This window comes from Lepidochelys kempii, chromosome 4 (genome assembly GCF_965140265.1).
Source record: "Lepidochelys kempii isolate rLepKem1 chromosome 4, rLepKem1.hap2, whole genome shotgun sequence".
NCBI classification, from domain to species: domain Eukaryota; kingdom Metazoa; phylum Chordata; order Testudines; family Cheloniidae; genus Lepidochelys; species Lepidochelys kempii.
Window position 1 is genome coordinate 131,243,268 of NC_133259.1, and position 24,152 is coordinate 131,267,419.

Below are 24,152 nucleotides of genomic sequence, written 5' to 3' on the forward strand. Positions count from 1 at the left end.
GTCCTCCTGATAAAATTCTGCGGCATGAGGTGTAATGCAGTCTAAAACACCTCATCACCATTCTCTACTGGCTCCCTATCTATCAACATACAGACTTTAATATGGAATTAATCGTGTCTGAGAGACTGTGCATAGAATGTAACTGAAGTCCTTATTCAGTTAATGGGTGTTTTACCTTAGTATATTTTTACTTCAGCATTGGTCCTTCAGTGACTTCTTGATATCTTTTTATAATTATTTATTATCTATTTATTTATCATAATTATTATTTATAATTACATTAGTGTCTAGAGCCTCCAAGTGAAATGAGGAGCCCTTTGCGCTAGGCCCTGTACAAAAATAGTAAGAGACAGTCCCTGCACCAAAAAGCTTATGGGCTAATAGACAAGGCAGAAGGGAAAACAAAGGCACAGAGAGATGATATGATTTGGCCTAAGCCTCTGACTGTCAGAAGCTGGGACTAGACAACAAGGGAGGATCATGGAAAGATTTCCCTGTTTCTGAAGCATCTTGCCCCAGCCACAGTCAGAAGAAAGGATACTGGGCTTGATGGACTATTGGTCTGACCCACTATGGCCATTCTTATGCCCAAGGTCACAGAGAGGGGAGTAGCTCAGCTGGACTCAGAACCCAGACCTCCTGAATCCCAGTCCAGTGCCCATTCCAGCTGACCATGTTAGGCATGGACAAACTAGTCTGGATAAAAGTATTTTCTTCCTCCATTCCCCGCCCTCTTGAATCCCCCATGACTCAAACCCAACTCCTCCTAATTTTAGAGACAAATCTTTGCTGAGCATTCTGAAGAATTCTGATGACATTTTCTACCTTCATTTTTGTGAGTGGCTCTGTCCCTGTAAGCCCTTAGTCATATTTTGCAAATTCAATACGTTGGGCAAACTTAGATATTTCTTTGACCCAAAGCTAAACTCCAAACCTTTGCAGTTTACCCATTACTGCCCTTTATGCCCTTGTGCTGTCATACCCATGACCATAAAGGAATTTCAGGGTTACCATGACTCTGAGCACCACAAGCATTCAGAACTTCATGGCAACATAAAGGAGAGATAGAACGCACATCCTGCTGCTCCAAAAACGGATGACTCTACCACTTGAGCTAAAGAAGAATCTCTGGTAGCTTTCAGAGTAACAGCCATGTTAGTCTGTATTCGCAAAAAGAAAAGGAGTACTTGTGGCACCTTAAAGACTAACCAATTTATTTGAGCATAAGCTTTCGTGAGCCACAGCTCACTTCATCGGATGCATGCATTCGATGAAGTGCGCTCTAGCTCACGAAAGCTCATGCTCAAATAAATTGGTTAGTCTCTAAGGTGTCACAAGTACTCCTTTTCTTTGGTAGTTGTTAACAGTATAGTGTCTAGGGTGCACAATTGAATAATTGTGATTCCAGCCAGTAGAGTGATTAGTTATGTTTAAGCATTAGCCAGTCATTAAAGTATTTCAGTGGAAATTCATTCCTGACTTCAAATCTGGGGGTCTAACCTACATCATGTTTCCCTCCCAGTCAGATGAGTAACAAAGTGAAGTAACAAAAAGTGACTTACCAAGGCTGGTTGGGATTTGACAGATAAAGGTCTCCTATTGAGGTTCTTGGTGCTGTTATAAACTAATGCACAAACCAGAACATCCGCTTTTTGAAGCCAGACTTCTTAGCTGACAGCAACTGAACTCACAGCTCAGAGAAGTCAGCATGTGAAATTATAGTGTAGCTCTCATTCCTCTCCCCCGCACCGGGCACTCTGTTTGTTCTGTTTCCTCTGTTCTTGTAGGTGAGGAGATCCAAGATTATGAACATTTGCTAAAGGTGCCTTTCCTTCTCTCCCAGGGTCTAATCTGAAGACCTTGCTCAGGCAAAGAAGCCTCCAGCACCTTTCTGTCATTCCTGGGAGTACTGAATTTTGGTATTGAAGCACTAGAGATGCCTTTTAACAGTCAGATAAGGACCAGATGGTGTACGTGAAGGGCTCAGGACAAAGCTATTGTGGGCCTGACTCTTAAACAAACCTGGCTTTATCATAAAAGGGTAATAACACAAGTCCTTTTGCATTATCTTAGATTCAATTAGTGAAATACTAGACAGCTGAATAGAGTTGCTACTGGCTTCCATCAGAGTGAACTGAATAGGTAGGGTAGCAATGATGTTGGTCCTGCATAATTCTGCTGCATTTGCAGAGAATGATATCAATATGATTCTGTTTAACTCAAGAGGTTTTTGATGCTGAAATATACCCTCTGCCATATGGCATTAGTGACAAGGTGTGATACTCTGTCCTGGCCTGCAGGATTAGAGTGGAGAAGTCCTAGATTCTTAAGGACGCTGCTTTTCTTTACTGAATAAACTCTAAATGATAGAGATCCTTTCCTGCCTAGTTTTCTTTAAAAGATGGCTACAGCAAGAGAGAGGTGTGTATTTAACACCATTTCCAAAGTTCTTTTAACCTCTTATCTTTATTTATTTATTTCCTTAAAGGACATAAGGGCAGCATAGTCCCTGAGGGATAGGGCACTGGTGTCAGAAACTGATGACTCAGGTTCTAGTCCTGGCTCTGCCACTGACTCACCATGTGACCTTGGGCCAGTCATTCAATTTTTTGCCTCATTTTCCCCATGTGGGGTTAATCATGTTTCCCCACCATTGTCAAGTGCTTTAAAATCTACAGATGGAGAGTGCCATGTATGTGTTTTAATATTATTTGTTGATATATTTTATTCATTGTCTTCATCTCCCTTTAGTTTCTTATCTTAATGGGCTTTGTCCTTGTTTTCTGCTAGCTGAGAAAGGAATCAGTTCCACCCTCACCCCCTAGCCATCACTTAGCAACAAAGCAACTGGTGAAATTGGTGATTTAAGGTCCAATCTTGAGCATCTGCAGTGAGGTTCTGATTAGGATCCTAATGATCATTTTCCCACAAGCCTAATTTGAAAGGTTTCCTGGTCTGAAATGTAATGGCTTTCTGGCATCCACTGGCCTCTAGAAATGGGATGTAAAACTTTTCCCATGGCTTTTCTAAAATGGAAAGCAGTCAAATAATTTGTTGCTCAGATGTGAAACTTAGGTCCCAGCCTGAGACTTTAATGGGTAAAACTGATTGAGACCCTAGGCACCTCAGTATTCACACCTTACATGTTACTGCTATAATATTGGTACAGAATATGCTGTATGAGTTATCATATGAAAGCTAATAACACGTTGGTTATTTATATTGTAAAACACATGTTAATGGTACATGGGAAGTTATGAATTCCCTCTGTATGATGTTACTAGAACATGTTTAAGCCTAGGCTAAGTAAAGGTGATAAACAGGTCTGTCCTAGAAAAAGGAATGTGGGTTTACCTCAATTTATGTGTTAGCAGTAAACAAAGCCACCATGCTAACCCAGCCTGGGTTATCCTGAATTTGAGAATTAACATGGCTTTGGCATCCCAGAGAGACACAGGAGAATGAATCCCCAGGAGGCCTTCCTGACTCGTAAGACAAAGACATTCCCCTTGGGGACATAAGTAACAGAGAGAGACTCCATCTTGATCTTTCACCTTAGGAGACAAAGGAACAAAGCAATTTCATCTCTAGGATGGGTCCTGTCCAGGCTGGCCCGTAAAATTTAGAATGAAGATTGTAGGTGAGAGAAACCATCTTCAACAAAGACGGTACCTTGATAGCTTAAGTTTTAGTTTTTTTAATTCATGTTTTCAGTTTTATTTGCTTGTAACCATTTCTACCTTTATCCTTTTACCTTGGTATCACTTAATCCATGAGGAATGAACGGCATATGTTTAAACGTGTACACCAGATCAGAAGCTGCCCAGAACCATTCACTGTAACAGAGCTGGAAGAGACACTGGATAGCATCAAGTGTGGAATAGTTGCAGGCAATGACAACATATCTCCAGAATTCCTGAAAAACCTTGGCCTCCGTGCTCAGCTTTGGCTTGTGAAATTCTTCACCAGGATCATCATTGAAGGCAGGCTACTGAAGATATGGCGCACTGCAAAAGTCATTGACCTCCTAAGGCCTATAAAGGGTCCAAATCAAGCATCAAGCTATCCTCCCATATCATTATTGTCGGTGTGCTTCAAGGCACTGGAGCACTTGGTCCTACAGTGCATATTACCCGACGTAGAGAGAATTTTGAGCCCTGACCAAGCCGGCTTTTGCCGAGGCCGTAGCACATGCAACCAAGTACTCACGCAGACTACATTTGTTGAAAATTACTTCCAGAGAAACTTGAAAACAGGCACTGTTTTCATCGACCTTACAGCGGTGTACAATATGATATGGCAAATTGGCCCGCTCGTGAAGGTATCACAGGACCTGCTACCTTGGGTCACAGGCGTCATTGAACTGTTCCTCCGCGATAGGCAGTTCAGAGTCCATATGGGGGAGAAGACGAGTGCTGGGAGACGACAGAGCAATGGGTTACCCCAGGGCTCTGTGCTTTCTCCAAGCCTGTTCAACCTTTACACCAATGACCTGCCAACAACGGAGTTAAGAAAGTTCATTTATGCAGATGACATCTGTTGCAGTACCCAGGCCCAGATGTTTCACGAGCTTGATGCCACCTTAAATGGGGACATGATAAAGTTAGCTGACTACTGTAAGACTTGGTGCCTCCAGCCAAGCACCATAAAAACTGTCTCGTTTGTTCCATCTTCATCGTGCCAGCACAACCCAAGAACTAAATGTTTATCTGAATGGTTAGGAGCTGAAGCACGAAGTGGAAGCGTTCTATCTAGGTGTGACATTAGACTGCACACTCCATTACTATGCCTACCTGAGGAAGACAGCAGCTAAAGTTAAGACACGCAATAATCTTCTTAGCAAACTGGCAGGTCTGTCATGGGGTGCTCATGCTCCAACTTTGCGGACGTCAGCTCTTGCCACCTTGTATTCAGTGGCGGACTACTGCGCACCAGTTTGGAGTTGATTGCCACACACCAAACCGGTGGATACGCAGTTACATGCTGCCATGCGTATCATCTCTAGCACCATGCATCTGACTCCACTCCCATGGCTTCCAGTTCTGAGCAATATTGCTCCTCCTCAGATCAGACGAGATGTTGCCACTGGCCGGTTACTGGAGAAAGTATGTGTCAACTCAAGCCTGCCACTGCATAATGACCTTTTTAAACCACCAGCTGCATGTTAGCCATCTCATCCGCTACGCCAGGATGATAGGGCAGAAACACTCTGACGAGAGGAATGGATATCTGTTATAATCCCCAACCAGTCCCTTGTCGCCAATCCCACAATTTGCCAACCTGGTTTTGTCCTGTCCTGTCGCCAATGGTTCCTGTTGAACAGGTTCCGGACCGGGCAAGGTCTCTGTGCAGCCAACCAGTATCGCTGGGGCCTTCGTGACAGCCCTTTGTGAAACTGCGGCGCAACACAGATGATGACGCACAGTGTTGATGAATGCCTGCTGCCTAGGTTCAGCGGTGGCCTATAAGAACTGCATCACGCCACTGAAGATGCCATTGCTTGGCTAGACAACTATGCACATGCTAAATAATAAAATCCATGTTCTTTTGCTTGTAAACTTGTTTTCCTTTTGTTATCAGTCATCGGTGCTGTGTAAATTCAGTAAAATGTGTGCTTCTAGAGAAGCTAAGAGGTTGGAGTCTTTGACTGTCTCTGCAAAGGCAGGAAACCTAACACTTTCTCTGTGAAGGTTCAGTCAGAGGGACCCTGCAGTAGGACAATTTTAGGGGTGGCAGTGTACTAAAGTCAGCCATCCAGGAGTAATCAGGTTGTGGCCTGCTGCCAGGCTGTGGAGATCAGAGCTCTGGAGCACAGCTGTACAGCCACAAGACACCCAGGGCTACAAGGCAGACAGTGACTGAACCCCTTACTGTTCTGGGTGAACCCCAAAATGTCACACTCAAACTCTTCCCCCCTCGCGAGGCCATCCTCCGTTCCCATCTCTTTAGATGTGATCTCCGCTCAGTGACTCTTGTATTTACATTTGCGCTGCCTCTGTTTCAGAGAGGAGATAAATTTCAGGAGAAGCTGTAAAAGAGAAAGAATGACTAAGATGGATCAAGCAAAGAGGGGTGGGAGAAACTAGAGAAAGATAATGAAAGAGAAAAAAAGCGATCAGGGTTTTAACTGTAACACAATTTATTTTGTCGAGTTGGGAAAATGCCTATGATTTGTGAGCTGCTAATATTTTTTTCTGTAGACATTCTTTTAACACTGGGCTACACAGGAAGGATTTGCCAGGATATAGACTATTTTTTCATCAATTTAATTATTTGACAGGTCACTAGTAACGTTAAAAAAAGTTGGATGATTTTTATGAGCACTAACAGCATTTGCAGCTGTGCTTGTTGAGAAAAGGGTAATCAAATGTTGTGCTTTGGGTCATAAACTGATTGTCAGAGGTGCCACGAAGAGTTTCCGCACAGCACAAACAGCAAAGTGCATTTCTTATTTTTATTTTCACATTCCGCTGAAATATCAGGTGCTGCCCACTGTTGGGCGAGGGGTACCAGAATTGATGGGTTGATCCTGTGTTAGACAATGGCAAACCGACACTAGTCAAACTGACCAAAGTAACTGGTGCTTTCTTATGACTTTAAATTCGGTTACACACCCATATGGAATGCTAGAACTGACATGCTACAGGTGCGAAGGATTTGGTAGTGACATACCAATGCCATTTTGACAGTGCTTCAAAATGTACAGAAGCATACGAAACAGAAAAAAAGTTTCCCATTGAAATAACTCTGAGGGTTCACAGATTGGAAGGACAATTTTCAAAATTAAGTAGTGATATGGGAGGCCAACATTGTTTTCGGTGCCCAACATGCAGTATCTTAAACAGGGGACTGATCAGAGGTGGGTGCCATCCTTTAAAATCCCTTTAAAATGTCTGAAGCTGGGCACCCAAAAATTGAAGTTCCCCAATTCACAAGTCTCTTTTAAGATCTCAACCAAAATTTCTTTACACAAAGGAAAATATAGGGTTTGACAATAGATCGTTTGCTGTAAGATTTCCTGTACTAATGGTATTGGGATGAAAAGTACCACAGGGAGAATGGTGTAGGTTTGTGTTTGTGTGAGAACATGCAAGAAAGAGAAGATGACTACAATCAAATAATTACAGAATAACCATTTTGTCTCCGGTAGGAAGCCCAATTTTACACTGATGTGCAAAAGTGGGCTGAGATCAATTAGCTTCTGTCCCCTCTCACCAGGCCCTGGTGAAACAGAGACTTCAGTGCAGGGAAACTTTTAGCCAACCCCAGCAAAATAAACAAATGCCATTCCAACCACGGGATGCAGATTTCTCACTTATCACTGTTGACGAAATAGAAGAGGGGGAAAAAGAATGACGTCTTCACTTTTATAAAGACATGAACTAACTTCTAGAGTGAAACTAGGCAAACTCAGACAACTATCATTCCTCCATAAAGACAGGTAAATGGGTCGCTAATGAAAACGGATTGCAGTTTGTTGGGCCTCTTACCTTAGCTCATTGCGACTTTAAAAAGCTGTCTTAGGGGACAAATAAAAAAAAATGTACATGAGTGTTTACACAGACATTTGTCAGGAGCTAAGGACCCTAAATCATTCTTCAGTGAGGGTCCAGTAATGGTTCTTCCTTTAGGTCTCAAGATCTCTGTAGCTCTTAAAAACTGAATTAACTGGGGAGAAGTCACTGTTGAAATCATAAAAAAATACTCCATCTACACACTGTAACTTGACCTCTTAAATTGATGTGTTCTAGATCCTTGACCAGGGCCATTGGGAGACCATTTATTATATCATAGGCTAAACATTTTTCTGGAAGCAAATTCTGGGACCACCAACAAAAGATTCTAAAAGAGAATTGAGTAACATTTCTACTAAAGACCTGAGTCTTTGGAGAATAACTGTTATTTATTAGTATTTGTCTTTCAGTAGCCAAATCAATAGTTATAGGCTCTCTGGTCTATCAATCTGACCTGTCTATGCATGTATACCAGGCTGATCACTGTAGAGTCTGAGCATAGATTTTAAGACCAGACAGGACCATTATGATAATATAGTCTGACTTCCTGTATAACAAAGGCCAAAGAACCTCACCATTAATCTCTGCACGTAAAAGCTAAACTGGATCAGAAATGTCCTTTAAGCTAAGAAATTGCCTCTGAATATAAGGGTCCTTTGCAGGCTGAGAAAGACCAGAATAATTTCAGCTCTCTCTCACTGGTCTAATATTCAGCCATTTGGAACTGAGAAGTGAGCATAATAGTGGAAAATTCACAATCTGCGAAGATATGGCTATTTACAGATCCATCATCACTCAGAACTTGCCAAACACATTTGGAACTTTGAAATTTTACTTCAAGGTACAAATGACTATTGTGTTGGACAATCTGCAACATCAAACTATTCCTATGGCACTCCAGCAAAGCGTTTCAATAAAAGGCAGTGTAGATCAAGTCATTAAATATATATTGCTTGAAAAAAAATAACAAGAAAAAGAAAACACATTTCAGTCACCTGGAGCCTTCACCAGTTGTCAAATTCTCCATGGCTTGATGTTAACTGAGATATGAGGGAAACATCACTAGAACTGGAGTAAAGGGATGAACTTTTACCTACACGTGTTAGTCATTCAGACAAGAAATTGTCACTCTCTATAGGCCTAACTTAAGTGCCTCTCTAAAGGTCTGCTTAAGTACATCCCTGTTCTGCAAAGCACCTAAACATGCACTCAGGTGCCTAAGTGGGTAAACCAAAGGGTAGATAGAGAAAAGTTGCAACTCAGTCGGAAAATCACCAGGCACCTGTGAAGCACAGATAATACCTTGATTTAAAACATTGTCTAGGAATGCCAAGTGGACTCCCTTTTGACTGTAGAAGGAGCTGAAAATACAAGCAACCTTGAGAGTGTTGAAAGAAATTTGTGGTCCACTTTGTATCACTAGGTAGACTTATCACAAGTGGGGAGGGCTATAAATTCCTACAGTGAATACTTTCCCAGGTGTTTGGCTGGTGGGTTTAACTGATCGCCATATTTGGGTTCAGGAAGGAATTTTCCCCTAGGTCAGATTGGCGGATACCCTGGGAGTGTTTCACCTTCTTCTACAGCATGGACATTGGTACCTTGCTTGTGTAAACTAGACTAAATGGTGGATTCTCTATAATGGGAAGCCTTTAAATCATGATTTGAGGACTTCAGTAACTCAGCCAGAGGTTATGGGTTTATTACAGGAGTGGGTGGGCGAGGTTCTGTGGCCTGTGATGTGCAGGAGGTGAGACTGATGATCATGATGGTCCCTTCTGGCCTTGAAGTCTATCATCACCTTATTATCAGGGGAGAAAAACAATTGTTGTATTGCACTGCCAAAAAAATTCAGATGAGACATTTTAGTTTTTGGGGGTTTTTTTGACTTTTCATAGGACATTTCTAAACAAAATGAAACTTAAAATTTTGTTTCAATTAAAAATATTTTGATTGGAATAGAAATTTTTGTTTCAGTTCAGTTTTCAAAAAACAAAATGAAACAAAAAAATGCAGTTCTAAACTGAACAATAATTTTGATATCATAGAATATCAGAGTTGGAAGGGACCTCAGGAGGTCATCTAGTCCAACCCCCTGCTCAAAGCAGGACCAATCCCCAACTAAATCATCCCAGCCAGGGCTTTGTCAAGCCTGACCTTAAAAACCTCTCAGGAAGGAGATTCTACCACCTCCCTAGGTAATGCATTCCAGTGTTTCACCACCCTCCTAGTGAAAAAGTTTTTCCTAATATCCAACCTAAACCTCCCCCACTTCAACTTGAGACCACTACTCCTCATTCTGTTTCGTTTTGAAATTTCCCATAATTTTTTTTCCTTAAAATATTCAAACAAAACCTTTTGTTCTTGACAAAGCCAGAATTTTCAGCTGAAAAATTATAGCCAGCTTTAATCACAGGAACTTAAAAATTTAAAATAGAAAATATCATCCAGTCCACCTTTTGGCCAAAATAGGATTGTTGTCTGCAGTGTATTTCTAGTGCTTCATATCCACTCTGCTTTTAAAGTACTCTAGCAATGGGGCTCTTGAAGGTAGTTCACCATGGTAGATCACAACTGTAATAAATATAAAGGGAAGGGTAACCACCTTTCTGTATACAGTGCTATAAAATCCCTCCTGGCCAGAGGCAAAACCCTTTCACCTGTAAAGGGTTAAGAAGCTAAAATAACCTCACTGGCACCTGACCCAAAATGACCAATGAGGGGACAAGATACTTTCAAATCTGGAGGGGAAACAAAGGGTTTGTCTGTGTGTGATGCTTTTGCCAGGAACAGATCAGGAATGCAGCCTTACAACTCCTGTTCAGTTAGTAAGTAATCTAGCTAGAAATGCGTTAGATTTCCTTTTGTTTAATGGCTGGTAAAATAAACTGTGCTGGATGGAGTGTATATTCCTATTTTTGTGTCTTTTTGTAACTTAAGGTTTTTCCTAAAGGGATTCTCTATGTTTTGAATCTGATTACCCTGTAAGGTATTTACCATCCTAATTTTACAGAGGTGATTCTTTTACCTTTTCTTTAATTAAAATTCTTCTTTTAAGAACCTGATTGCTTTTTCATTGTTCTTAAGATCCAAGGGTTTGGGTCTGTGTTCACATGTACAAATTGGTGAGGATTCTTATGAAGCCTTCCCCAGGAAAGGGGGTGTAGTGCTTGGGGGGATATTTTGGGGGAAGACGTCTTCAAGTTGGCTCTTTCCCTGGTCTCTGTTTAAAACGCTTGGTGGTGGCAGCATACTGTTCACGGACAAGGCAAAGTTTGTATCTTGGGGAAGTTTTTAACCTAAGCTGGTAAGAATAAGCTTAGGGGGTCTTTCATGCAGGTCCCCACATCTGTACCCTGGAGTTCAGAGTGAGGAAGGAACCTTGCCAACACCATTGGGAAATTATTAGACCAAAGTGTTATTTTGCTTAGATTCATCCCCTTTCTACGAATCATAGCTCCGATTCAGCAGGGTATTTAAGCACATTTAAGTTTAAGCACAAGTAATGCCATTCCTAGGCAGAAATGCACTTAAGCACTTGCTTCAAGTTAGGCACACACTTAAGTCTTACTGGGAACTTAAGTTTTAATACATGCTTAAAGTGAAGCATTGGCTTAATTGTTTTGCTGAATCGGGGCCTGTAGTCTGGCTTTGGCTCGCTCAAAAGATTTCTTTGATCGTCTTGATTTGTGCACCCTCCATACACTTGTAGATGACCACCAGGTGCCCTGTCCCATTAACTGCCCTTTGGACTAGATCATATTTAACTTTTAAAAGTCTTCTTCCCTCCAATTACTATTAAAAAATATGCTATCATGGAAAAGTTCTTCCCAACCTGCAACAAAAAATCCACCAGTTCTGTGTATTCACAAGTACCTGAGTCAGAAACTGATGGTTATACTTACCAAAGGGAGAAACTGTAAAACAGAAACATTTTGGTTCAGCTTCATCAAGGTGGGCTCCTAGCTCAAATCCCAAAACTCCACTGTATTCTCTGCAGAGGCACAGTTCAGAAGAAGCAGCCATTGTTGGAAATAGTATATGGGCCAGTCTTGTAGGTTGGATCTCTGGTCTTCTATGCAGAGGCCACACATTCTGGCATTTGAACAACAATAGTAGTGACCACAGTATGGAGGGCTATGCCAGGACTTTTTTATTCCTGCTTAAAACAGAATCCAACTCAGGGATGCCTGCCAGAACGCCACACTGTTCTTCAGTCCAATGGCTGGGAGTCTGCTCACCAGCTGGAAGCAAATCATTATCAAAAAAGTCTGATCAAGTGCAAGACATGTTACCGAATTTTACCTCCTACAGCCAGAGGCTTAATGCTTTTCCTTGCACTGTAATTATGGTATGATATTGAGTTAGAAATGTGGCACTCACTCACTGTTTAAATAACTCTCTTTCTTTGGATTGTTACTGAACTGAATAATTGATCACCTGAGGTTGTTAATTGTCTTCACGTTTGAAATGTTGGCTTTCTACTGGCTCCCATTTTTCAGCCATCATTTATGCTGATAGGTAGGTCTGTTTACTCCTACTGAAAGTGGGGAGTGAAGGGAGGGAGACAAACAAAAAACCCACATTTTTTCAAAGAAATGGTTTGTATCATGTACTATTTATTTTTTGAAGTCATCATTTTGGAAATGCTACTTAAAGGTATCACAATGGTAATATTGAAATTAGGGAGACCAATGCCCACAATTTACACTGTTCTTAATTGGCATACAACTAGTTATAATTAAAGTAAGCAAACCACGCAGCATATAAAAATCCTCAGAGTTCAACGTGAATAGAAGGTATTCCAGTGTTACCTAATCCCAAAGGGATACTTCGAGTAGTAAGAGATCCCTTTGGAATACTTCTGACGTGCCGTGATCTTTTTTTTTGTGATCCAGTAGTTAGGCCCTAATTGATGGCCATGAGGAACTGGTTGCAGGTGTCATAAATATAAAGGGAAGGGTAAACCCCTTTGAAATCCCTCCTGGCCAGGGGAAAGCTCCTCTCACCTGTAAAGGGTTAAGAAGCTAAAGGTAACCTCGCTGGCACCTGACCAAAATGACCAATGAGGAGACAAGATACTTTCAAAAGCTGGGAGGAGGGAGAGAAACAAAGGGTTTGTGTGTCTGTCTGTAGTCGTCTTGGCCAGGGACAGAACAGGAATGGAGTCTTAGAACTTTTAGTAAGTAATCTAGCTAGGTATGTGTTAGATTATGATTTCTTTAAATGGCTGAGAAAAGAATTGTGCTGAATAGAATAACTATTTCTGTCTGTGTATCTTTTTTGTAACTTAAGGTTTTGCCTAGAGGGGTTCTCTATGTTTTTGAATCTAATTACCCTGTAAGATATATACCATCCTGATTTTACAGGGGGGATTTCTTTATTTCTATTTACTTCTATTTTTTATTAAAAGTCTTCTTGTAAAACACTGAATGCTTTTTCACTGTTCTCAGATCCAAGGGGTTGGGTTTGTGGTCACCTATGCAAATTGGTGAGGCTTTTTATCCAACATTTCCCAGGAAAGGGGGGGGTGCAAGTGTTGGGAGGATTGTTCATTGTTCTTAAGATCCAAGGGTCTGGGTCTGTAGTCACCTAGGCAAATTGGTGAGGCTTTTTACCAAACCTTGTCCAGGAAGTGGGGTGCAAGGTTTTGGGAAGTATTTTGGGGGGAAGGACGCGTCCAAACAGCTCTTCCCCAGTAACCAGTATTAGTTTGGTGGTGGTAGCGGCCATTCCAAGGATAACGGGGGTAATATTTTGTACCTTGGGGAAGTTTTGACCTAAGCTGGTAAAGATAAGCTTAGGAGGTTTTTCATGCAGGTCCCCACATCTGTACCCTAGAGTTCAGAGTGGGGGAGGAACCTTGACATGGTGGCACAGTGGTGGGATTAACCTGAAATCATTTTGAGATCCAGTTGAGATTTTTTGAACTAGAAATACAGATTTTAAAAAGGAATTTTTAGGAAGTCCAGAAGGCAGCTTTGAAACTGAAAGCAGCTTGGTTTCTCTCTGCTTTGTGGCCAAGCAGAGACAAAAGGGGATTATCTTGTGAATTGCAGGTTTTCTTTGCCTGGAGGCAGGGTACTTAACTCCTGCAGGGAAATTCACAGTCTTCCAACCCAGAGGTTTTTTTTTTTTCTTTTCTTCCTAAAAGTAAATAGGGGGGGTGTGCTCTACCCATTTGCCTGGAGACAAAAGTGGCAGGGTTTTTTTTAGGATTTTGATTTGTTTTTTGTTTTACAAGGAGCACAGGTTTGAAAAGAAATTTTTTTTCTTCTTTGGGCTGGGTAAGCAGGTTTCCAAGTAGTTGGAGGGTTTTTGCTTTAATTTGGGCCCAGAGCAGAGACAAGGGAATTGTCTTTTTCTGTAGGCTGACAATCACTATCAGAGAATAGGTATTCTATTCCAGCACAGCAAAATTTTACAGCCAAGTTTTGTTTGTTTATTTCTAAACCTCGGGTGTAAAGTTAGTTAAAAACAGAGAGGTTAGAATGGCCAAATCCTCAGCTCGACTACAGCTGGAATTAGCCAAATTTCAGGCTGAGGAAAAACAAAGGGAACATGAAAGACAGATAGAACTCATGCAGCTGAAGAAGGAACAAGAAAGGGAGGCAGAACAACACCAAGAGGCTGCCCACAAGAGGGAAATGGAGGCAAGGAAGCAGGTGGAGGAGGAGAAGGAAAAAGAGAGGAAGCATGTGGAGGAGATGGAGAGGATAAAGGCCCAGCAGAATATACCAACAAACCCTAGCAATCCTTCTCCAGGTACCACTTCCCATCCCAGAAAGTTCCCCACCTACAAGGCAGGTGATGATACTGAGGCCTTCTTAGAAAACTTCGAAAGGGCCTGCCTTGGGTACAACATCTCTACTGACCAATACATGGTAGAGCTGAGGCCGCAGCTCAGTGGACCCTTAGCTGAGGTGGCAGCTGAAATGCCTAAAGAACACATGAACAAGTATGAACTGTTTAAATCCAAGGCGAGAGTCAGAATGGGGATAACACCCGAGCAGTCTCGTCGGAGGTTCAGAGCCCTAAGGTGGAAACCAGACATGTCATTTACCCGACATGCCTACCACATTGTAAAACATTGGGATGCCTGGATATCAGGAGCAAGTGTTGAATCTCCAGTAAATTTGCCCTTCCTAATGCAAATGGAACAATTCTTAGAGGGTGTTCCTGAGGAAATAGAAAGATACATCCTAGATGGGAAACCCAAAACTGTAATTGAGGCAGGAGAGATTGGAGCCAGATGGGTGGAGGTGGCAGAGAAGAAGAAAACTGGTCGCAGTTGGAGCGGAGACCAGAAGGGACCACCCCAGACCACACCCTATTACCGGGGGCCTCCCAAAGCCCCACCTACCTCCCAAAGAACCCTCCAGACCCCTTATCGTCCCACCACCCCGTTCTCCAGCAACCCTCCTCGCCCCAGTGACCCGTCAGCTGGACGATGTTTTAAGTGTAACGAGCTGGGGCATGTAAAGGCCAACTGCCCCAAGAACCCCAACAGATTACAGTTCATTGCACCGGAATCACACCAGAGGTCCACAGGCCCAGATACCTCCCAGATACCCTTGGAGCGGAGGGAAACTGTGAGTGTGGGTGGGAAGAAGGTCACCGCGTGGAGGGACACCGGAGCACAAGTGTCAGCTATCCATGCTTCCTTAGTGGACCCCAATTTAATCAACCCAGAGATCCAAGTGACGATTCAACCCTTCAAGTCCAACTCTTTCAATTTGCCTACAGCCAAGTTGCCTGTCCAGTACAAGGGCTGGTCAGGAATGTGGACTTTTGCAGTCTATGATGATTATCCCATCCCCATGCTGTTGGGGGAAGACTTGGCCAATCATGTGAAGCAGGCCAAGAGGGTGGGAATGGTCACCCGCAACCAGGCTAAACAAGCCGTGAGGCCTAGCTCTGTTCCGGAAACTTCTATCAGGACCCAGTCAGAGGTGATGGACCTGGACCCCAGGCCAATGTCTGCAACAGCAGTAGCGGATCCAGTCCCAGAGACCCAGACGGAACCAGTCCCAGAACCGGAACCAGCCGAACAACCAACACCAGACCCCGTGTCAGCACTGAATCCAGTACTGGCAACCTCAACACCAGAGGGCCCCACCGAACCTGAACTGGCAGCAGCCGATAACCCTACACAAGAGGCTCAGCCGGAGCCTGAATCCCAACATAGTGCACCAGCGGAGAGCGGTTCACAGTCAACAGAAACAGCTCCATCCCCTATATCGCTTCCAGAGGGACCAAGCCTAGGTCCACAATCCCATGAGGAACTGATGTCTCCAGCATCAAGGGAACAGTTCCAGACCGAACAGGAAGCAGATGAAAGCCTCCAGAGAGCTTGGACGGCGGCACGGAGCAACCCACCGCCTCTCAGCTCTTCTAATCGATCCAGGTTTGTTGTAGAAAGAGGACTTTTATACAAGGAAACTCTTTCTGGGGGACACCAGGAAGACTGGCATCCTCAGAGACAGTTGGTAGTTCCAACTAAATACCGGGCCAAGCTCTTGAGCTTAGCCCATGATCACCCTAGTGGCCATGCTGGGGTGAACAGGACCAAAGACCATTTGGGGGGGTCATTCCACTGGGAGGGAATGGGCAAGGATGTTTCTACCTATGTCCAGTCTTGTGAGGTGTGCCAAAGAGTGGGAAAACCCCAAGACCAGGTCAAAGCTCCTCTCCAGCCACTCCCCATCATTGAAGTTCCATTTCAGTGAGTAGCTGTGGATATTCTGGGTCCTTTTCCGAAAAAGACACCCAGAGGAAAGCAGTACATACTGACTTTCATGGATTTTGCCACCCGATGGCCGGAAGCAGTAGCTCTAAGCAACACCAGGGCTAAAAGTGTGTGCCAGGCACTAGCAGACATTTTTGCCAGGGTAGGTTGGCCCTCCGACATCCTCACAGATGCAGGGACTAATTTCCTGGCAGGAACTATGAAAAACCTTTGGGAAGCTCATGGGGTAAATCACTTGGTTGCCACTCCTTACCATCATCAAACAAATGGCATGGTGGAGAAGTTTAATGGAACTTTGGGGGCCATGATACGTAAATTCGTAAATGAGCACTCCAATGATTGGGACCTAGTATTGCAGCAGTTGCTCTTTGCCTACAGAGCTGTACCACATCCCAGTTTAGGGTTTTCCCCATTTGAACTTGTATATGGCCGTGAGGTTAAGGGGCCATTGCAGTTGGTGAAGCAGCAATGGGAGGGATTTACACCTTCTCCAGGAACTAACATTCTGGACTTTGTAACCAACCTACAAACCACCCTCCGAACCTCTTTAGCCCTTGCTAGAGAAAACTTACAGGATGCTCAAAAAGAGCAAAAAGCCTGGTATGATAAACATGCCAGAGAGCGTTCCTTCAAAGTAGGAGACCAGGTCATGGTCTTAAAGGCGCTCCAGGCCCATAAAATGGAAGCATCGTGGGAAGGGCCATTCGTGGTCCAGGAGCGCCTGGGAGCTGTTAATTATCTCATAGCATTCCCCACCTCCAACCGAAAGCCTAAGGTGTATCATATTAATTCTCTAAAGCCCTTTTATTCCAGAGAATTAAAGGTTTGTCAGTTTACAGCCCAGGGAGGAGACGACGCTGAGTGGCCTGAAGGTGTCTACTACGAAGGGAAATGTGCTGGTGGTGTGGAAGAGGTGAACCTCTCCATGACCCTTGGGCGTATGCAGCGACAGCAGATCCAGGAGCTGTGCACTAGCTACGCGCCAACGTTCTCAGCCACCCCAGGACTGACTGAACGGGCATACCACTCCATTGACACAGGTAATGCTCACCCAATTAGGGTCCAACCTTACCGGGTGTCTCCTCAAGCTAAAACTGCTATAGAACGGGAGATCCAGGATATGTTACAGATGGGTGTAATCCGCCCCTCTGAAAGTGCATGGGCATCTCCAGTGGTTCTAGTTCCCAAACCAGATGGGGAAATACGTTTTTGCGTGGACTACCGTAAGCTAAATGCTGTAACTCGCCCAGACAACTATCCCATGCCACGCACAGATGAACTATTAGGGAAACTGGGAAGGGCCCAGTTCATCTCTACCTTGGACTTAACCAAGGGGTACTGGCAGGTACCGCTAGATGAATCTGCCAAGGAAAGGTCAGCCTTCATCACACATCTCGGGCTGTATGAATTTAATGTACTCCCTTTCGGGCTGCGAAATGCACCCGCCACTTTCCAAAGACTTGTAGATGGTCTCCTAGCGGGATTAGGAGAATATGCAGTCGCCTACCTTGACGATGTGGCCATATTTTCGGATTCCTGGGCAGACCACCTGGAACATCTACAAAAAGTCCTTGAGCGCATAAGGGAGGCAGGACTAACTGTTAAGGCTAAGAAGTGTCAAATAGGCCTAAACAGAGTGACTTACCTTGGACACCAGGTGGGTCAAGGAACTATCAGCCCCCTACAGGCCAAAGTGGATGCTATCCAAAAGTGGCCTGTCCCAAAGTCAAAGAAACAGGTTCAATCCTTCTTAGGCTTGGCCGGTTATTACAGACGATTTGTACCGCACTACAGCCAAATCGCTGCCCCACTGACAGACCTAACCAAAAAGAAACAGCCAAATGCTGTTCAGTGGACCGGAAAGTGTCAGAAGGCCTTTAACAAGCTTAAAGCGACACTCATGTCTGACCCTGTACTAAGGGCCCCAGACTTTGACAAACCGTTCCTAGTAACCACAGATGCATCCGAGCGTGGTGTGGGAGCAGTTTTAATGCAGAAAGGACCTGATCAAGAATTCCACCCTGTAGTGTTTCTCAGCAAAAAACTGTCTGAGAGGGAAAGCAACTGGTCAGTCACTGAAAAAGAATGTTATGCCATTGTCTACGCTCTGGAAAAGCTACGCCCATATGTTTGGGGACGGCGTTTCCACCTGCAAACCGACCATGCTGCACTAAAGTGGCTTCACACCGTCAAAGAAACTAACAAAAAACTTCTTCGGTGGAGTTTAGCTCTCCAAGATTTTGATTTCGACATCCAACACATCTCAGGAGCTTCTAACAAAGTGGCTGATGCACTCTCCCGTGAAAGTTTCCCAGAATCAACTGGTTAAAATCATCCTTGAGATGTGGAAAATATTGTTAGTCTTTATGTACTTGGTAGTATATTTAGAGATGCATGTGTCTTATTAACTCTGTTTTCCTAGAGCTCCAGGAAGAAATCCCAGCCAGTGTTTCACCCTAGCTGAGATTTGGGGGGCGTGTCATAAATATAAAGGGAAGGGTAAACCCCTTTGAAATCCCTCCTGGCCAGGGGAAAGCTCCTCTCACCTGTAAAGGGTTAAGAAGCTAAAGGTAACCTCGCTGGCACCTGACCAAAATGACCAATGAGGAGACAAGATACTTTCAAAAGCTGGGAGGAGGGAGAGAAACAAAGGGTTTGTGTGTCTGTCTGTAGTCGTCTTGGCCGGGGACAGAACAGGAATGGAGTCTTAGAACTTTTAGTAAGTAATCTAGCTAGGTATGTGTTAGATTATGATTTCTTTAAATGGCTGAGAAAAGAATTGTGCTGAATAGAATAACTATTTCTGTCTGTGTATCTTTTTTGTAACTTAAGGTTTTGCCTAGAGGGGTTCTCTATGTTTTTGAATCTAATTACCCTGTAAGATATATACCATCCTGATTTTACAGGGGGGATTTCTTTATTTCTATTTACTTCTATTTTTTATTAAAAGTCTTCTTGTAAAACACTGAATGCTTTTTCATTGTTCTCAGATCCAAGGGGTTGGGTTTGTGGTCACCTATGCAAATTGGTGAGGCTTTTTATCCAACATTTCCCAGGAAAGGGGGGGGTGCAAGTGTTGGGAGGATTGTTCATTGTTCTTAAGATCCAAGGGTCTGGGTCTGTAGTCACCTAGGCAAATTGGTGAGGCTTTTTACCAAACCTTGTCCAGGAAGTGGGGTGCAAGGTTTTGGGAAGTATTTTGGGGGGAAGGACGCGTCCAAACAGCTCTTCCCCAGTAACCAGTATTAGTTTGGTGGTGGTAGCGGCCATTCCAAGGATAACGGGGGTAATATTTTGTACCTTGGGGAAGTTTTGACCTAAGCTGGTAAAGATAAGCTTAGGAGGTTTTTCATGCAGGTCCCCACATCTGTACCCTAGAGTTCAGAGTGGGGGAGGAACCTTGACAGCAGGTTTCTAATTTAGGGCTGCTTGGCCCCAGGGTAAATTAGAGAAGGAAGGATACAGCTCTAAATTATGCTACTAAAACTGCTGGTGTAAGGACCCTACCATCAAGGACGGGTTCAGCATAGCTCTGCCATGCTCCATCCAATCCTGATACATACACAGTTCACACCTGACTCACCCCTTCCTTTATCTTTTGTGTACATAGAGGGATTCTCTGCTGGGAAACTCTGGCCAGTTTAAAGCCATATTTTGTTGGCCTTAGAGGACTGGGAAATTTGGGCCACCGATTTTAAAGATTTCGGGGCAGGGATTACAAGGACTCATTCTCTACTGCTGTATCTCTGCTGAAGCCAATGGAGTTACACCAGCAGGGAATTTGCCCCTTGTGTCTTTGTTTTGTAAAGAGCCAACTACACCTATGGTGCTCTATAAGTAATAATAATGAATACCATATGTCATGACAATTAGTGTCACGGATTTCAACTGGCTTCTGAGGTAAGGTTTTCAGGGGAGGATTCATGTCTTCCAATGTGTTTGAAGCTCACTTAGCACAGTGGGGGATGGTCTTGACTGAGAATCTTCAGGCATTAGACAAATAACACAACATAGCCTAGGAAAACTCTTATTGTGGTGTGACTGAAAGGTATTTAATGCGTTCAGTCTGTATGTGAGGAAGCAATATAATGCTATTGTGTTGCACTGATGTTCTGACAGACAACAGCACATGTCCAACCAATATATCCTGGGCAAGCATACTAACTCAGCTCTCAAAATAATATAAAGCAGATAAATGCCATGTACGTTATAACTCACTCTGCCCCGGACAAATTTTATTCATGCTCTTTCATCAGAGGTCAGGAATCCTCTATTAAGTTCTAGGAAATAAAAATTAATTTCAACAAAAATATTTTCATGCTGATTGTCCTACATTCAAATAGAGGAAAAACCTTGTTATAGTGATATTAACCCAATTAATGCAGTTCAATCAATTCTTAGACTGTAAAGTGAATATAAGTTAATGATGCATTTTTCAGTACAATAATGTGTAGATGGTTCTATGCAACCTGGCATGTCAAAATGATCTCCCAGATGCTCAGACACCTACATTAAATAGAGTTTTATAAATTAACTACTGTGTAGCTGCTTCGGGGTGAAATCCATCAGATATTTTCTGCCACATTATATGAAAGAATCTGTTTGGGGAAGTTGTTTTGTTGCTGTTCTGTACAATTGATAGGAAGGTATTCAACTGAAGAATCACTGAATTTTATCTCACATACATGCTCCATGCTGGGATTTGACACCCCTCCCCTTCCTTGTTGTGAGAAAGTGAGTACACAATACACTACTTTGTCTCCCCCACCCCCAAAATGAACGCAGAAATGCAAAATAAATTGATTTCCATCTGAAGGCCATGGTGAATGATACCTGTGCATTAAAAGACAGAAGTCATACCCAGGACTCCAAGGTTAAATGAGTTTATTGAGATTTAGTGGTTACAATGGTATATTAGATACCAGTAATCCAAGCTACACCTACATATTTGCCTCTAAATTCTCACATAATTAATTTCTCTGCCTCTAAGCATTCCACCACCAAGTCTTCTATTTCTAACAATAATATAATAATAATAATATAAAAGGCAATGTCAATCACCATATTTGTGCTTCATACTTCACCATAAAGAATTCAGTTGGCAAAAAGTAAAACTTTTTCCATATTAATGGGATTAATTGAAACATGAGCATAGTCATAACCACTACTAGAATATAAAGAATAAAATATGAATTAAAAGAAGCATTTTAAAAATGGATTCGTTTTTATCCTTGTTCAAAATTCACATACTATGATGAAGATGAATTAAATTTAATTATTGGGCCACACATTTAAGCATATTGGCTAGTACATTTTTGCACTGTAACAGAAGCAATACGAGCTTTATGGTCTACCATTACACTTCCAGGTTTTTTCAATTAAATATACCTGCCAACTTAATGTTTCTTGCATGCATAAAGTTTTGCTTTTCAGTTTATTATTTACCCCCACAGTTGAGGTGCAAATTCTTTGGCCAATTTTATGCTATAGTTTAAAAAAGTAAGCTTGGGATAACTCCATGTAACATCAGAATAGAATGGTCTGCATTCGTGGGTTGCAGATTGTTAATTACTTTAATAGAGCCTCAGGACGCATGCAAATTGACACTGCTTCATTTGTTTTTTCCCCCATGCCAGACGCATACAAGTCGGCAGGTATGCATACAAAAAGGAATATAAAACCCTCCTGGTAAAGCCTACTGTTTTAGAAGGAATCCATAGCTTTAAATTCACTTAAAGCCTGTACTGGGGAAATGTGTTTCTTCTGGGAACCTCTTCTCACTCGTGTCTGATATTCTTCTGGCTTTTCTCTCTTTACTAAGGGTTTCTTCTCAGGGGCCTTCATCTTCCAAGATACAACAGGTGAGTTCACTGCAGCTGTACCATAGACCTTCTGATATTTCGTAGAAGCCACATATGATGCTTTCACCGTAAGGACCACAGCGTTCATCAGATTTTTAGCTGCCTGGATGAGGGACGTAGCGCTGTCCAGCTGTGGATAGAAAAGAGAATGAAATATGAACTCACCTCCAGAAGGATTTGATATATACTCTCAGATCTGATTGGATTTTCTTGCAGAAGGCCAGCAGAATATTATACAAAAAGAACAATCTCTGTACAGGATACACCCAGGTTTGTAGCACAGGTGTCCCAGGAACAGCCCACCAGTAATGTGCACTGAATCGGACTGCCAGCTACAGAGAAGCTGTGTGATACTTTACATTAAGTTTACAAACAGTTCAAAAGAAAAGAAGTTGTTTTTCTTGTGTGTGTGAGGGGTTCGATTACATAAATTCCTCTCAAAAGTGATGTCTCACCAAACCTCTGACAACGTAGGGCTCGCCTGTCCTAGAAGTGCTGTGGCTGTGCCGCTCCAGCACGTCTGCTGAAGATGCTCTGTGTCGCCAGGAGGGAGCTTTCCCATCGGCAGAATAAAACCACCTCCACCAGAGGCGGTAGCTATATTGGCGGGAGAAGCTCTCCCGACTACTGAGCACTTTCCACCTCAGTGCTTAGGTCAGTGTAACTTACGTTGCTCAGGGAGTGACTTATCACATCCCTGAGCGATCTAAGTTATACCGACATAAGTGGTAGTCTGTACAAGCCCTTACTTTTAACTGTGAGGGACAGCCAAACAGGTCAGGTGGGATTTCCCCAAACTCTCAGCTTTAGCCTAACTGCTCTCATTAAGTCAGTGTAAAACACCAATTGTTGTCATTGGGAGAGTTAAGCTAATGCTAAGCCCTTTGGGGAATCCCACCTGAATAGTTTAGAAAAGGTTGTGAAACCCTCAAGAAGCAGAAAAGACAAAGTAGCTGAGCGTAGATTTCACAATTATATGAGTAGGTAAAACAATGGTTTCACAATTATACATGTGTAAAACTATGCAAACTCTCACCCAGGTATTCGCAAAAAGAAAAGGAGGACTTGTGGCACCTTAGAGACTAACCAATTTATTTGAGCATGAGCTTTCATGAGCTACAACTCTGAAACCCAGGTATTATTGACTCTGTGTGTTATACTTGTCACTGCCTGCATTTTCCTCCAAAGGACCTTGATTTTGCAAACTATCCCTATTCATCAAAGCCCTTATGCATATGCTTAATAGTAAGCATGTGCTTAAGTCCCATTAATCCAATAGGACCTAAACATGTGCTTAACTTTAAAGCAATGCGACTTCAAGTCAACAGGATTTAATCATGTGCTTAAATAAGTATGTGATTAAGTGCCAGATTTTTTTGAGGTATTTAGACTGCTCCTGGGGTTTTGGAGGGCAGATTTGGGGTTTTAGACATAGATAGGTACCTAGTGGAATTTTGGAGCTAGGTATCCAGATGCTTTTGAAAAATCCCACAAGAAGCTACATGAAAATGTAGATCAGTGGTGAGCAACCTGAGGCCCATGGGCCGCATATAGCCCATCAGGATAATCCGCTGGCGGGCCGCAAGAAAGTTTGTTTACATTGACTGTCTGTAGGCAGAGCTGCCCGCAGCTCCCAGTGGCTGTGGTTCACCGTTCCCAGCGAATGGGAGCTGCGGGAAGTGACACGGGCCGCAGAGACACGCTGGCTGCCGCTTCCCACAGCTCCCATTGGCCGGGAACAGGGAACTGCGGCCACTGGGAGCTGCGGGCGGCCGTGGCTGCAGACCGTCAATGTAAACAAACTGTCGCACGGCCCACCAGTGGATTACCCTCATGGGCCGCATGAGACCTGCAGGCTGCTCACCACTGATGTTGATCCTCAAACTCCTAACTGACAACCCTGTAAGTGCCCCAAATTCCTAGGAACCTACATTTCTGCAAGTAAAATCCTCACGGTGCCAACATTTCTGGCCATGCGTGGGCACATTGCCATCTCCTGACACTGCTGACACCATCTAAGCCACAGGG

At 43.2% G+C, this 24,152-nt stretch overlaps 1 protein-coding gene across 10 annotated transcripts in view; it reads right to left on the minus strand.

Annotated features, from left to right (window-relative positions):
* Positions 1-21,130: 21,130 nt before the first annotated feature.
* The window catches only part of CTNNA2 (catenin alpha 2), a 784,792-nt gene continuing 781,770 nt past the window's right edge, over positions 21,131-24,152 (minus strand). For all 10 annotated transcript variants that reach the window (XM_073342914.1, XM_073342915.1, XM_073342917.1 and 7 more), the window contains one exon: positions 21,131-22,254. In XM_073342914.1, the coding sequence (XP_073199015.1) occupies positions 21,967-22,254 (288 nt within the window). In that variant the 3' untranslated portion in view covers positions 21,131-21,966. The remainder of the gene's footprint in view (positions 22,255-24,152) is intronic.